At 40.3% G+C, this 14,128-nt stretch overlaps 2 protein-coding genes across 4 annotated transcripts in view; one reads left to right on the top strand and one right to left on the bottom strand.

Moving 5' to 3' along the window:
* Window positions 1-14,128, bottom strand: part of fam136a (family with sequence similarity 136 member A) — a 47,802-nt gene that overhangs the window by 13,381 nt on the left and 20,293 nt on the right. The window lies entirely within an intron of this gene.
* LOC308079132 (uncharacterized protein) lies at window positions 8,213-13,224 on the top strand. Of its 3 annotated transcripts, XM_080420504.1 has the most exons (15): window positions 8,213-8,350; window positions 8,545-8,592; window positions 8,694-8,723; window positions 9,226-9,255; window positions 9,357-9,392; window positions 9,520-9,540; window positions 9,892-9,924; window positions 10,040-10,087; window positions 10,196-10,216; window positions 10,428-10,463; window positions 10,969-11,007; window positions 11,178-11,207; window positions 11,559-11,576; window positions 11,935-11,988; window positions 12,963-13,224. In XM_080420504.1, exons 1-15 carry the CDS (start codon window positions 8,296-8,298, stop codon window positions 12,974-12,976), a joined length of 513 nt encoding a protein of 170 aa, XP_080276630.1. In that variant the 5' UTR covers window positions 8,213-8,295; the 3' UTR covers window positions 12,977-13,224. The 3 variants fall into 3 exon arrangements, with proteins under 3 accessions (XP_080276630.1, XP_080276632.1, XP_080276631.1); XM_080420506.1 differs by lacking the exon at window positions 11,559-11,576 and having other exon boundaries at window positions 10,972-11,007; XM_080420505.1 differs by lacking the exon at window positions 11,559-11,576.

Genomic DNA, 14,128 nt, shown 5'->3' with positions numbered 1-14,128 from the left:
ATAAACCCGACGCTCCAATCTCTTATTAACGTGGTGGTAGGACTACGGGAATCACTGCCGCCCGTCCGAGTCTCACGGGGAATATCCTACATGACTGCTTGTGCACTGCTCGGTATGGGTTAAATAAATTAATATACAAACGTATTCCATTCATGGCTATGTGATTGGTATCATAATATGTCATTCATGTAGGCTACAAGCCTACGTGACAAAGATTGTACCGCTACGGTACGGATTACATGAAAAACACAGTTGGGCGTGTGTGTGTGTGTGTGTGTGTGTGTGTGTGTGAGTGAGAGAGAGAGAGAGAGAGAGAGAGAGAGAGAGAGAGAGAGAGAGAGAGAGAGAGAGAGAGAGAGAGAGAGAGAGAGAGAGAGAGAGAGAGAGATGCGTGTGCGCGTGTGTGTGTGTGTGTGTGCGTGCGTGTGTGTGTGACTTGACAGGCAGCGAGGCGAGGCGAGCCGGCCAAACTCTTTCTTTTCGGTTCTTCATGTCGTAAAATTGGGGTGTTTCCAGAATATTTAAGGGCGTGTTATTTAAATGACGCTCGTTTTCAGACGTGAGATTTATCAAAGCTCCGACCTGATGTACGCCAGGATTGGCTGTGTAGGATTTATTGATAAATGTGACTTCGACGTTGTTGTACGGCCGAATATATGGAAAAATATAAGCCGGTTTATACGCTCCGTTGATAAATGAGGGCCAGTGTGTGGTTCATTGCTTTTCAACTTTACTAAGTGAAGGCTGACATATAAACACTTCAAGAGTACGAAGAGACGTAGGTTGGGAGTGGTTGAGAGATGGTGTAGCGGTCTAAAGAGCAGACTCAGCATGGAGATGCCATGTTCAAATCCAAGTCATTCTATGATTCATTGCTTTTCAACTTTACTAACTGAAGGCTGACATATAAACACTTCAAGACTACAAAGAGATATACCATGGGAGTGGCTGAGAGATGGGGTAGTGGTCTAAAGGTCGGACTCTCCGCACAGAGGTTCCATGTTCAAATCCCAGTTGTCCCATACTTCAAAGTTGTAGTACTTTGACATTTTCAAGGCCAAAATACAAAAAAGAAAGTCAAAAGCACGAAGAGACATATGAAAAGAGTGGCTGAGAGATCGGGTAGTGGTCTAAAGGTCGGTCTCTCAGCACAGAGGTTCCATGTTCAATTCCCAGTCGTCTCATACTTCAATGTTGTAGTACTTTAAAATTTTCAAGGCCAAAATACAAAAAAGCAAGTCAAAACCACAAAGAGACATGTGAAGGGACTGGCTAAGAGATGCGGTAGTGGTCTGAAGGTTGGACTCTCAGCAGAGAGGTCCCATACTTTAAAGTCGTAGTACTTTGACATTTTCAAGGCCAAAAAGCAAGTCAAGAGCAAGATGAGACATGTGAAGGGAGTGGCTGAGAGATGGGGTAGTGGTCTGAAGGTTGGACTCTCAGCACAGAGGTGAGGTTCCATGTTCAAATCCCTGTTGTCCCAAACTTCAAAGTTGTGGTACTTTGAAATTTTCAAGGCCAAAATACAAAAAAGCAAGTCAAAAGCACAAAGAGACACCTGCTGAGGGCCCAAAGGTGCGTTGGCGCAGTGGTGTAGAGCGCTTGATCGGTTGCCTCTGCTACAGACAGTTCGCAGGTTCAAGTCCCATGCCATCAACGTACTGGAGGACCATCGGGGGGACTGTGTCCCTCCCCTGTTTCCTGATAGTTAAAGGTGGGGGGTTATGTCTGAAAGAACTCTGCCCAGCTAAAGTTTTACAGAAGGACACTGCAATTCATTTAGAGGCACTGAGGTGCTCCATATGCCGCTGATGCGTTTTTGGTGTTCTAGTGCTCTCGGTGTTTATCCACCAGATGGCCCTGTTTGCAAACCAGCGATACCATACGAGTCCTTCAGAGGCACCAAGGCAGCAGAACCATGTGATCCCCAAAAGACACCCTGCTGAGCTTCTACAGAAGGGGTCGGGAGTGTAATCAACCAATGGGGACCTGAAATGTCTTTCTGTAAAACCTTAGCTGGGCAGAGTTCTTTCAGACATAACCCCCTCCTTTAACTATCAGGAAACAGGGGAGGGACACGGTCCCACCGATGGTCCTCCAGTACATTGATGGCATGGGACTTGAACCTGCGAACTGTCTGTAGCAGAGGCAAACCGATCAAGGGCTCTACACCACTGCGCCAACGCACCTTTGGGCCCTCAGCAGGTGTCTCTTCGTGCTTTTGACTTGCTTTTTGTATTTTGGCCATGAAAAATGTCAAAGTACTACAACTTTGAAGTATGGGGCAACTGGGATTTGAACATGGAACCTCTGTGCTGAGAGTCCGACCTTTAGACTACCACCCCATCTCTCAGCCACTCCCTTTGAATGTCTCTTCGTGCTCTTGACTTGCTTTTTGGCCTTGTGAAAATTTCAAAGTACTACAACTTGCAAATATGGGACTTGAACATGGAACCTCTGTGCTGAGAGTCTGACCTTTGGACCACTACCCCATCTCTTAGCCACTCTCTTCACATGTCTCTTCGTGTTCTTGACTGCTTTTTGGCCTTGAAATTTTCAAAGTACTACAACTTTGAACATGGCATCTCCTTGCTGAGAGTCTGATCTTTAGGACCGCTACACCATCTCTCAACCACCCCCATCATATGTCTCTCCGTACTCTTGAAGTGTTTATATGTCAGCCTTCAGTTAGTAAAGTTGAAATACGTCAGCATATAGAGCTTCATCATGTAACTTTACTATTCTACCCCGAATTTGTCTTTTAGTGCTTTTTAGTAATTTTTTTTGTAGTTTAGCTGGCAAAACTTGACAATTGAAACTCTCTGCTGAAAGACTGAGTATTACTACACCATTACTCAGTACTTTTGAAGTTTATAATTTCACATTCAACTACAGTAGGTCTGGGACTTGAACATGGAAACCCAGTGCTGAGAGTTTGAGCATTAGTCCACTACACCATCACATGTTTAATGTATAGATGTAGTCTTCTAGTGCTTTAAAGTGTTCTTTTGGACTGACCAGCAAAGCCCAGCTTCCCAGCTTGGCTTTCAGAATCAGAATCAGAATCAGAATCAGTTTTATTGTCACATCACAGGTTTACAAGGTAAAAAAGTGGGTGAAATTTGTTTTTGTACATCGTTTTGGCTTTCAGAATCAGAATCAGAATCAGAATCAGTTTTATTGTCACATCACAGGTTTACAAGGTAAAAAAGTGGGTGAAATTTGTTTTTGTACATCGTTCCCATCGCAACGTTAATTTCCATAGAAAGAAGAGGGGGGGGGGGGGGGGGGGAGAAGAAGAGGGGTGGGGGGCAAGTGGAAGGAGATCAAAACAAGAGAGCAACAGAAGGCCAGGGGCCTGTTCCTCAAAAGGTGAATTAGAGCTAAAGCCTGGCTTTACCACCTATCCTGGCTTAATTTAGCCAGGATTAGAGCTGAGTCGGTTCCTCAAAAGGTGAATTATCTTGAAGATTAGTTTAGCCAGTTCACCCTGGCTAAGTTTAGCCTTATCCGATTCCTCAAAAGAGAATTGAAGCAAGCCTACCTTAGTTACCATGGCAATTTAGCTGTGAAGTTAGCCTGGTCAGGAGCAGGCTAACAGCCAAGCTTACTTAATCCAGTGTCTTTGTTCTTCAAGTTTTTCCACAGTTAATTCAACACATGTGTTTGTATATGGACTCATTTGAATGACCCTGCATTCAAATAAAATGAAATCAATACAATAAGATATAATCAATGTAATTACATTACTGAAATAGTGTGTGACCATGAATCATAATTGTTTCACAATAACTCATGTGATATGTCATTGTCACTCTGTTAACACTATAGTTCATATTGTTGTTAGATGTTTGATAATATATTACTTTTTTTTGGTAATATTATAAGAAATGTCTAACACATACATACATAGCCTACATACATATATATATATATATATATATATATATATATATATATATATATATATATATATATATATATATATATATATATATATATATATACATACATACATATATTTAAATATATATATACATTATTAGTTACGGGTTTAAAGGAGCCTCTTTGTAAGTCAATAAGGAGCATATTTTAAATTATCAATTTCTAGTCAATGGAGAAATTATTTTTTATTTCTTGTCCACCTTTGGAGTTACATCATGATGGCAAGGTAACTACACAACCCAAATTTCTACTAAAGTGGTCTTGCAATGTGGGGTTATTGCGTGTCTCGTCCCGTCCCCCGCTCATCCCGTCGCGGTCAACCCCCCCGACCCCCGTCCCCCCCCCCGTCCCGTCCCGTCCCGTCCCCTCCATCCCCCCCCGTCCCGTCCCGTCCCGTCCCCCCCGTCCCGTCCCGTCCGTACGTCCTGTTGCCCGTCCGGCGCTGACACACACACACACACACACACACACACACACACACACACACACACACACACACACTCTGTGTGTGCTTTCAATACTTTGCCAGCTTTCGCCCTGGATCTATTTATTGCGGTCGCGTTTCCTTTTCTGTTGATAACATGTTTCACTTCCTCATAAGCTTGCATGAGCTGCTGCTGTTCGGCCACAGAGAAAAACGCTGCGCGAGTTTTGTTCCCCGCTGCCATGATTGGTCAAGTTCAAGGAATCTGCGCTCGAGTTCATGGTCTTTTATAGAAATACGTCGTCGGCGAATCGCCGCCCATTTAGCCTGGCTTCATTATCCTGGCTGGACACAGCCTGGCTTGACAAGGTCTAGCTCGACAAAGTTGCTCCTTTTCAGCCTGGCTTGGCGTCTGAGGAACGGAACAAACGAGGCTTTTCGGACCCGACTTTGTCAAGCCTTGATTTGGCTTAAGGCCAGGCTTTGTTAATTCACCTTTTGAGGAACAGGCCCCAGACAAGTTATCTACATATTACCTGAGATAATAAAAAACTAAGGTGCCTGAGCATAGCAGCAATGTATGTATACTGTGCATGTTATACTTATACATGTTATGCTTTGCTGGTCATTCCAGCCAGCCAGCTAGGTACTTTACACCACTGTTGTTCTTTAAATCTAATTATTTTGCTTGAAGAATTCTGTCACTATAGTGAAAACGTGTTGTTTTTAATGTCAATAATTAAAGTAGCTAATAGCTATTCTTCTTCATAATATTTTTTTTTCAAAGTGATATACTGTAGTAGCAGTGACTGAGACAACAGACTGAAAAACAATGCTGTATAACTGAATGCGTGTGAGCGTGCATGCGCAACTGGTTGCGGTCCACATCAAGTCACCTTTTGACCAATGTGGCCCGCACCCCAAAATGAGTTCGACACCCCTGCTATACAGGGTATCTGCACATTTCTAAAGTGACAGACTATACATTAAAATGGTCAAACATTGGCAAAATTGTCTTCTGTCATTCACGGGTAAAACTCTAAATGATAAAATTAGATTAATTGGAATGATTGGATTTGTTTTGACCAAAGATTTAACTATTGACATAATTATAGTCTCCGCCAGGCTGAAAGGCATGGCGAGAGAGTATGTTTTTCCCCCTGTCTGTCCGTCCGTCCGTGTGTCTGTGTGTCCGTGTGTCCTGTCCGTGTGTTACCAGCTAATCTCCGGCACTGTTGGCCCGGTCGCTGCGAAACTGTGCACACCCACTCCCTGGATGCCAATTCAGAACCTCTGCCCCACATTTTTCACTTTGGCCTATTATAGCGCCCCCAGGAGCCCACAATAACCTACCTGACCTGGCGGAGACCTGTGCTCCGAGGAGCACTTTTTCTAGTTATTATTATTATTATTATTATTATTATTATTATTATTATTATTATTATTATTATTATTCATGAGTCACATGACTATCAAGTATATTGGTCTCATGTTGTTGCCACAACACCTGCTGGCTGAAAAATGTCCATGCAGGGTTTTATAAACGGCACTGACAAACAACACAATTATTCATGGCATATTTGTATTGATCTAGTAGTGTGATATTTGCTTAATTAGTGCATTTTCCCCCCACTGTTATAATAATTCTGTATTTTTTTTGTGATATAGTGTAGTGTAGTACAGTGGTTCTCAAACTTTTTATTTTTTAATATATATATTATCAAGGACCCCCAAATGAATGTATTTGGCGGTGGACCTCAATACAAGATTTGTGTTGTTAAAATGTTTCAAAACGATTTAAATGTGTAATTCTTTTTCTCCTAATTATAGAATAGCAGATCTACAAGCTCTGCACATTGCAATGCGTTGTGAGTGATGGTGTAATGGTCTAATTGTCAGGCTTTCAGCTTGGAGATTCCATGTTCAAATCACAGTCCTCCAACAGTTGATGGAGTGCTTTAAATTTTCGAAGGCTAAAATACAAAAGCACAACTCAAAAGCACTAGAAGTCAAATCTGGGGTTGAACAGGAAAGTTACAATATTATGCAGCTTTAAATGCTGAAGTATTACTTTACTAACTGAAGGCTAACATACAACAGAATGTTTCAACAATACTTGGAGACATCTGCTGTGAGTCACTGAGCGATGGTGTAAACATACCTGCCAACCTCAGACCGTCCGATAACAGGAGTTTTTTTTCCAGGGGGGGGGGGGTTCTGGTGGATTTTGGGAGTTTGACACTTTTATCAGGTTTTACTTACATAGATAGGATCCATTAAAAAGTTAAAAGTAGCAATAAAAGAGCCATATTTAATAATAACATTTAGCTGGGGACCCCCTGGAACCCCCCTAAGGACCCTGGGGGTCCCCGGACCCCATTCTGCTTAACGCTTTTTGAAAGTCCTTAAAAACAATACATTTTACAACAATACAAACCATACAATACATTTTCGTATAGCAGCAATTTTGCATGTACAATATAAATATATATTGTCTGGCGGAAATCTCATTATGGCCAAAACTGTTACTTTTCAGCATAAACACTCTGCGTTCGGAAATTACGCACCGGAGCACACTAAAAAAACAGCAGATTCAGCAAAAATAGCAAAAAAAACAAGACTCTCGCAACAAAAATCGGCAAGACACACCATCTCCGATTTACTTCCCGTACCTGCATAGTCTCGCGTAGCTAGCTGCGTGAAGTGGGCGGACACCTATTTAGGAGACCGGAAGCAGGTTGGCGTCCGCCCACTTCACGCAGAAAGCTACGCGAGACGTGAGACTATGCAGATACCGGAAGTAAACGGTGGTGTGTCTTGTCAAATTATGTTGCGCGAGTATACACGAATCCACGGAGCGCTGCCCTGCGCGCAGCCATTGCTGCGGTGTCAACGCTCCGCGGACGCGACACCGCAGCAATGGCCGCCTACAGGCAGCTACAGGCAGCGTGTCTGTGGATTCGTCTATAGATGGCACACATCTTACAAGTTCAAACAGCTCATATGCATATGGGTCAGGTAAGCTAAAGTATATCATTCAGCAGAAAAGCACAAATGGTTCAGGCAAAACAAAACAAAAATCACACCCAGTGTGAAGAGAGTGGTGCCTTTGAATTAGTGTAACCTTGTGTTGCAATCAGCTGCAGCTGTTGAGGCCGTGCTCAAACTGACGGACGGACGGACGGACCCACACACACGGTCAGACTCAAGTGTAGGAGTGGCTGGCACCACTCAAAAATCGAATTGGTGTCTTGCTTTTCTTCAGTTCATTTTCGTGACTTGTGACTGTAACCTATTGTAAGTAAAGGAGGAGAGTGCCTTGTCCAAATAACAGCTACTGAATGCGCTTCACAGTAAATTTGTCAGACATAATTTATTCCTTACTGTTTTTCTCTACTATTTTAAAACATTATTACTTTGTAGAAATTAGTATTTCACTTCAAGTAGTGACTGTGTTTATGAGATCAATAAAATTAGCTTTTAATCATTACAGCACATACGCATTATAATAAAGCACCGGTCGTTTTTGAGTACATGATGGAGGTATAGTCATGATAAATTATTCTGTGATGCCCACATTGCATGCTTAGGTTATGCTGTCTGCTTTTATTTTTTTCATTGTGGCAAACAGGAAATGAAATTTGTTTTGAGTACATGGACTGAACATCTCGCCTCGTTTTCAACACAAACAGTTAGAGCTCAAATAAAGGGCCGTGTGATGGAAAAGCCGACAATGGGTGCCATTGACAGGCTGAATAATGACACATCTGTGTGGTGACTAACCGGGATGTGCCACCCAGCTAGGTAGGGAGGGACAATGGTACCACAGCTGCCTGTCTATGCAAAGCATGTGATGTGAGCAAAGGTATAAGAGGTCTCACACAGACAAAACAACACAAATAACCATAACCAAACACAGAGCAAATATGAAGTTTCTAGTGGCTATATTCCTTTTCCTTGCTGTGGCAGGATTCCACACTGGTAAGAATGAATAATTGTGTTCCTCTTTAGTTAAGGAGATTTAAACAAATATTGTAAACATACAGTAATTATTTTTCTGCTCATGTATTTGTCGTGTTTTTAGTGAAATATACATTCACAACCGTGTAAAGTATAATGCAGCTTGACTTAAGTTATCATTACAAGCCTGACCAATGTACTTATGACACAACTAGTTTTCCCTGCATCACTGGAATCTGCTCAGAAAGAAGCTGTTGAAGAAGGTAAGAGAGGCCATTCATGTTAAATCATTTGTAATAAATGTGCTAATAATAATGATGGTCTTGAGTGCATCCCTGAAATAAATCTAACCTTCTTTCTCCAGCAAGTGAGCTAACTGAGCTACAAAAAACAGGTAGGTCTACAGTGTATTGGTGTGAAACTGAAACAAAAGGAAAAGCATTTATTTCAGAAACAACATTTCAGAGTTTGATATTTTGTTAACTCTGCATGTCAAGTAGCATAATTAAGCGGTTATGCTTATGCAATATGCTGTTAATATACTATGTTTCAAAGAATCTAACTCAGCATATTGGAAATGTGTGATATGTAAATGAGGACATGGAAAATAAATACATAATATGTAAATGAGCACATGCAACTACATGCATAATGTGTTTATATAGGATATGGGAAATAATTGCACAATATGCAAATTATCATATGCCAAATACATGCAAAATAAATTATGTAAAATGAGGATATGCAAAAATAATGTCAAAATGTAAATGTATCTCAATGTCACCTCTCCCAAGAATACCTTTTTATTTTTCAGTTGTAACACAGGCTATCACTCGTATTGCTCAATTTATGTTTTACACAAAGGGAAGACATTTTTGTCAATTTTCTCTCCTCAGATCAAATTGAGTCTGAAACTCAGGTGAATGGTAAGTTTGAAATGCAGTGACTATAGGTCCAGGACCATAACCCTTAAGCTCAAAGTAACTTCAAAGTAAATATGTCAATACATTCTTCCACAAATTTACAGATGAAAAGAGTGAGGAAGCAGATACCCGTTACTTGGGTGAGCGAACTGAAGTGATGATGTTCATACAAAATGAATAATGGAAGGACTTTGTGTGGTAATGATGACAGACAGGGCCATGCAGTGATTTTACATTCTACTTTCATTTGTTCCATTTATTTTATAGAGGCTGCTCAAGATAAATCTGGTAAGCCATTGTTAGTTTAGCCAGAACTGCATTATAATAACTAAATCATTAAAATCTCTAAAATAAAGTTTTTAGCAGAAGAAGACCAATGTTGGAATATTGTAAATATGTGATATGTATAAATGAGGAGATGGAAAATAAATACATAAATGAGTATATGTGAAATATATATTATGTCAAATGAAGGTATGCTAACTGATGACATGAAATGTAAATGTCTCAATGTCACCTATCCTCTCCCAGTCAGAAATACCTTTTTTCCCCCGTTCAATTTCAACACCAGATAAGGTTTGAATTGCTAAATTCCTGTTTTACATAAAGGGAAGACATTTAATTATTTTCTCTCCTCAGATCAAATTGAGTTTGAAACTACCCAGGTGAAGGGTAAGTTTGAATGCAGTGACTATATGGTCCAGGACCATAAACCCTAAAAGCTAAAAGTAAAATTTGTAGAAAAACATTTACCTTTCAACTCTTTTCAACTCATTTCAATTTACAGATGAGAAGAGTGAGGAAAAGAGTGAGGAATCAGATTCCCGTTACTTGGGTGAGCAAACTGATGTGATGTTCATGTAACATAATGATTTTGTATGGTAATGACAGACAGGGTCAGTCATTTTACATTATTCTTTCATCTGTTCCATTTATTTTATAGAGGCTGCTCAAGATGAATCTGGTAACTATTTAGTCATTATTGCAATATAATAACTAAAACATTTTATTTAAAGCTGCACTATGTAACTTTCCTCTTCTACCCCGGATTAAACCCGGTTTCCTGCGCAAGTGCTGAAATGGACAAGATTTAATTATATTCATTAAAAAAAAGTTACATAGTGCCGCTTTAAGTTAAACATTATCTTTAAATTAATGTTGTTGTTTTTTAACAGAGGAGAAACAAGCTGAGACTGTGGATGACACCCAAGGTGTGTAGTCTTCCATATTTAACACAAAGCATTCACATTTATATTCACTTTAGACCAGGGGTCTTCAACAGGGGGTCCGGGACCCCTAGGGGGTCCGCCAAATGTTTGTGTGGTGGGGAACATTAGCCGAAAATAGCCGATCTACAAGCTCAGCGGCGAGGCGTTGTAAGCTTGTAGATCGGCTATTTTCGGAGTCGTGTAGAGGGAAAAAGAGCAGACCAAGTACAGAGCCAACGGTCAAGTTGACTAAATATTGAGGGTTTAAAGGTTCTATCTGAAAATACACCTTAACATGAATCCAGCTATCTATGAAATCTATGAAAAAGTTTAATCTGCAACGCAATTGTATACAATATGTAGTGGGGGTCCCTGCTTCATCTCTCTCTCTCTCAGCTAGGGGGGTCCTTGGCCTGAAACACCCTTGAAGACCCCTGCTTTAGACAGACCACATGTGATCTCTACATCTTTATTCAGTGTTTGCATAACTTTTACTGCTGTCTTCCAGCAGAGGGAGTTGGAAATGTTGGTGCTGCTACCAGTGAGGGTAGGTATAGGGTCACTCTAGTTCATGTGAGTGCCTTTAGATGGCAATGAAGTTCTGTTGGGAGAAGTGCCGCAATTGTCTATAGACTGTCGGTTTGACTAACCCACATACACGTTTATTTAAAAGACAAAAAGGCTTAACCTTGTGAATCTTCCATGTGTCTTTCACAGAATCTTCTGAATCCACTGAGGACTCTGATGGTGAGCCTTACATCCCTCCATTAGCCTGGCTCCAGCCCCTGTAGCCTCTCATTCAGGCTCAATGTGAGGTCTGGGGACCCTCAGGGGTCCTTGAGGGGGGTTCCAGGGGGTCAACAGCATAATTGGCTAATATAGCATAAAAAAATCAGTTTAACCACTTTAACCCTTTTTAAACTTAGGCTATTAATAGCTGATCTACAAGCTCAAAAAGCACCACGATGCAATGTTGATGTGTTGTTGTGAGCTGATACCAGATCTACCAGTAGATCTGGTATTTCCTAAACAAAAATTTGGTTCATCGTATCATCTCAGCTACTTTGATTCTATACTGACTTCTGAATTTCCTGACAGGCTTGAGGCAGAAGCGAGGTTAGTGGAGTCTTCTTAGGTGTTGTAAAAAATACGCTAAAATGAAAAAAAAGAGTGGGAAAAAACTACAATTATTGCACATTACATCAGTGTAACAATTCAAGTGGCGTCCCGACAGCACCTCCATAACCACTTAAGCCCGAAATATATTTTGTTGTAGGCCTAAGACAAATAGCGAAAATAGCCAATCTACAAGCTCATAACACATCCCATCGGGGGGATTTGTGATAATAAATACATTGAAATGTTGGTACATTTGTCCAAAATAGGGATTCCAGGGTTAATGTGGTTAATTTAGGTCTGAAAAGGCTTGCAATATGAACCTGATGTAATGTAATGGGTTGGTTGTTGTTTTTAGGTCTGGTTTTTGTTCCAGAGGACCAACAGGCAGCGAAAGTTATGAGCAATTCGGGTAAGTCAAGAAAGTGAATCCTACATTTGTCTATGTTATAATCCTCCATTTTCTCATATGCTCACTACAGAGAAATTCACTAAGGATGCAACCAAGTAACAAGGTGAAAACTCCTTGGTAACAACTATATAAATATTTAAAGCGTGTGACGATAATGTTCTGGTCTAATGATACACTAACATTATTGACCAGTCCAATTTAGTACTGTATATTTTATCAAATTAAAATCTAATATTTAGTGTCTCTTTTTGATGTGTAATATGTTGAATATAGAATGAACTGATAAAGCAATGACAGTGTAATGGAGAAACCAAATTCAAGCAACTTCTGAAACTTTTTCTTCTTAAACTTATAATAAATATGCAAAACTTTGCTCTGGACCAGAATATTTTGAAATCACAATAGAGTACCAAATAATAATATATAAGGACAAGGCCCTAGGATTGTTTATCTGAATGTGGTCTCCCAGTGAATCTAGGACAATAATCCAGGGCACTCATAGACACTTGTCCCCATTGTGCTTGATTTATACTGCATCATCTGCTTCAAGCGGAGTTATTTCAGGATCCAAGATGCACTGTCCCTCTCTTAACCCATTCTGTGCATTAAGGATAAAAATGTAGGGGCAAATTCCTACAAGACAAGGTTGTTTACATAGTGGTCAAGAGTAGTACTGTCATGTTCTATTGCACATTCTGGCAGATCGGATTCACAGATCCAGGCAGCAACATATAACTAAAAAGTAAGTTATGTATTTTAACTTGGATTCAAGAGGAAACTCCCTGATTTACAAGGTGTGTATGCATGCATGTATGCTCATCAAGAGTGAGTCAGACCAGAAGATCATGAAAGGCACAAGACAGATGATTCATACACCTTTTTGTTAGAGAGCCATGGAAAAGTACTGAAGTGAGGGCTTGTAATGTACAGTACACCTAGCGTAAAGGAATCTATTGTCTCTTTCTGCGTCACAGCTGTAGTGGAGTGATGCAGCAGTCTACCGGACACAAGGAGCCGCACGCAGACCCCAGCACTTATTGAGTGCCTGATATGCACAATGTACTAAAACACTTCGTCAATAAAAGGGAACTATTCCACCTATCTATATAGCCGGTGTGATTTCCTGTGTGATTAGATAAGACTTGTTTTCATTCAAATCTTTTATCATTTTCAAGGTCATTTCTGAACACATCATTGGGATTTGTAGAGATCTACACAACTATTGTTTTATGGTACTAAAAATGGACATCTTATTGTGGTAATCATGTGAAGGTATATCATTTCCATCTGTGGCAGTGCTCAGCTGTTGTCACACACTAGATATGGAAAATATATAAATAGCATACCACACCAAGAAAATGTTTTCAATTTTTATTTTATTTTTTTATTTTATTTTTTGTCTGCCAGTCTAGTCAGGACAGTGTATGCCGTCTCAGAATGACAAAAAAAAAGTACTTTCTTTGGTACCAAAAAAAAAAAAAAAAGATTTAAGGCAACTACTGTACAGCATCTATAGGTCTACAATGCATTCAGTACTGCAGCCCAATGACCACACATTGGTGGCATGCCAGCGGTGATGTATGTCCCCCTCCATCAGAAATATCCAGGCCAGCTCCACACCACACCAACCAGGTAAACAAACTAGTGTAGAACCCTACTGTTCCTCACTCGCCAACCCCATGAACCAAATGTGTAACTCCTTAGGAGAGGGGGAATTGTAAGAGCAACCCGATGTCCAGGCAGGTGTACATTCCACAGAGTAATAATACTGGGAATCAGCCATTACAAGTTGAATCGCAAAGCAAAAGGACTAGCCAAGGCTTGAGCAGAACTAAAGCATTTAACCATCTAGTCTGTAGCAATCAAGTTTAACAGGAAATGTAAGGTCTTGTTTCAAAACATATTTTTGCAATAATCAACATTTTACCATTATATTATTCAGATTCAAGTAGCTACTGTATGTCTTTTCAGGCAGAGATATGGATATACTTTTAAAATGATCCCTTAACTTTAACCATTGTGGCTTTATAACTTTCCTACTAAAACATTTTATTCTCTAGTGGCCCACAACTAGAAAATATCCATGACAGGAAAATCTATTACAATTTATCCTAACAAACAAAATGGGGCCAATCAATGC

The sequence above is a fragment of the Gymnoscopelus braueri genome (genome assembly GCF_963280865.1).
Source record: "Gymnoscopelus braueri genome assembly, chromosome: 22".
Lineage (NCBI taxonomy): Eukaryota > Metazoa > Chordata > Actinopteri > Myctophiformes > Myctophidae > Gymnoscopelus > Gymnoscopelus braueri.
Note: the sequence above shows the minus strand (reverse complement) of the source record. Positions and strands in the feature narration are given on the sequence as shown.

Excerpts from the sequence above, each read along its gene's own strand:
- LOC308079132 (XM_080420504.1), top strand. The coding sequence starts at position 8,296 with ATGAAGTTTCTAGTGGCTATATTCCTTTTCCTTGCTGTGGCAGGATTC. Across the intron at positions 8,724-9,225 it reads AACTGAGCTACAAAAAACAG|ATCAAATTGAGTCTGAAACT; the intron begins GTAGGTCTACAG and ends TTCTCTCCTCAG. Across the intron at positions 10,088-10,195 it reads ATCAGATTCCCGTTACTTGG|AGGCTGCTCAAGATGAATCT; the intron begins GTGAGCAAACTG and ends TTTATTTTATAG.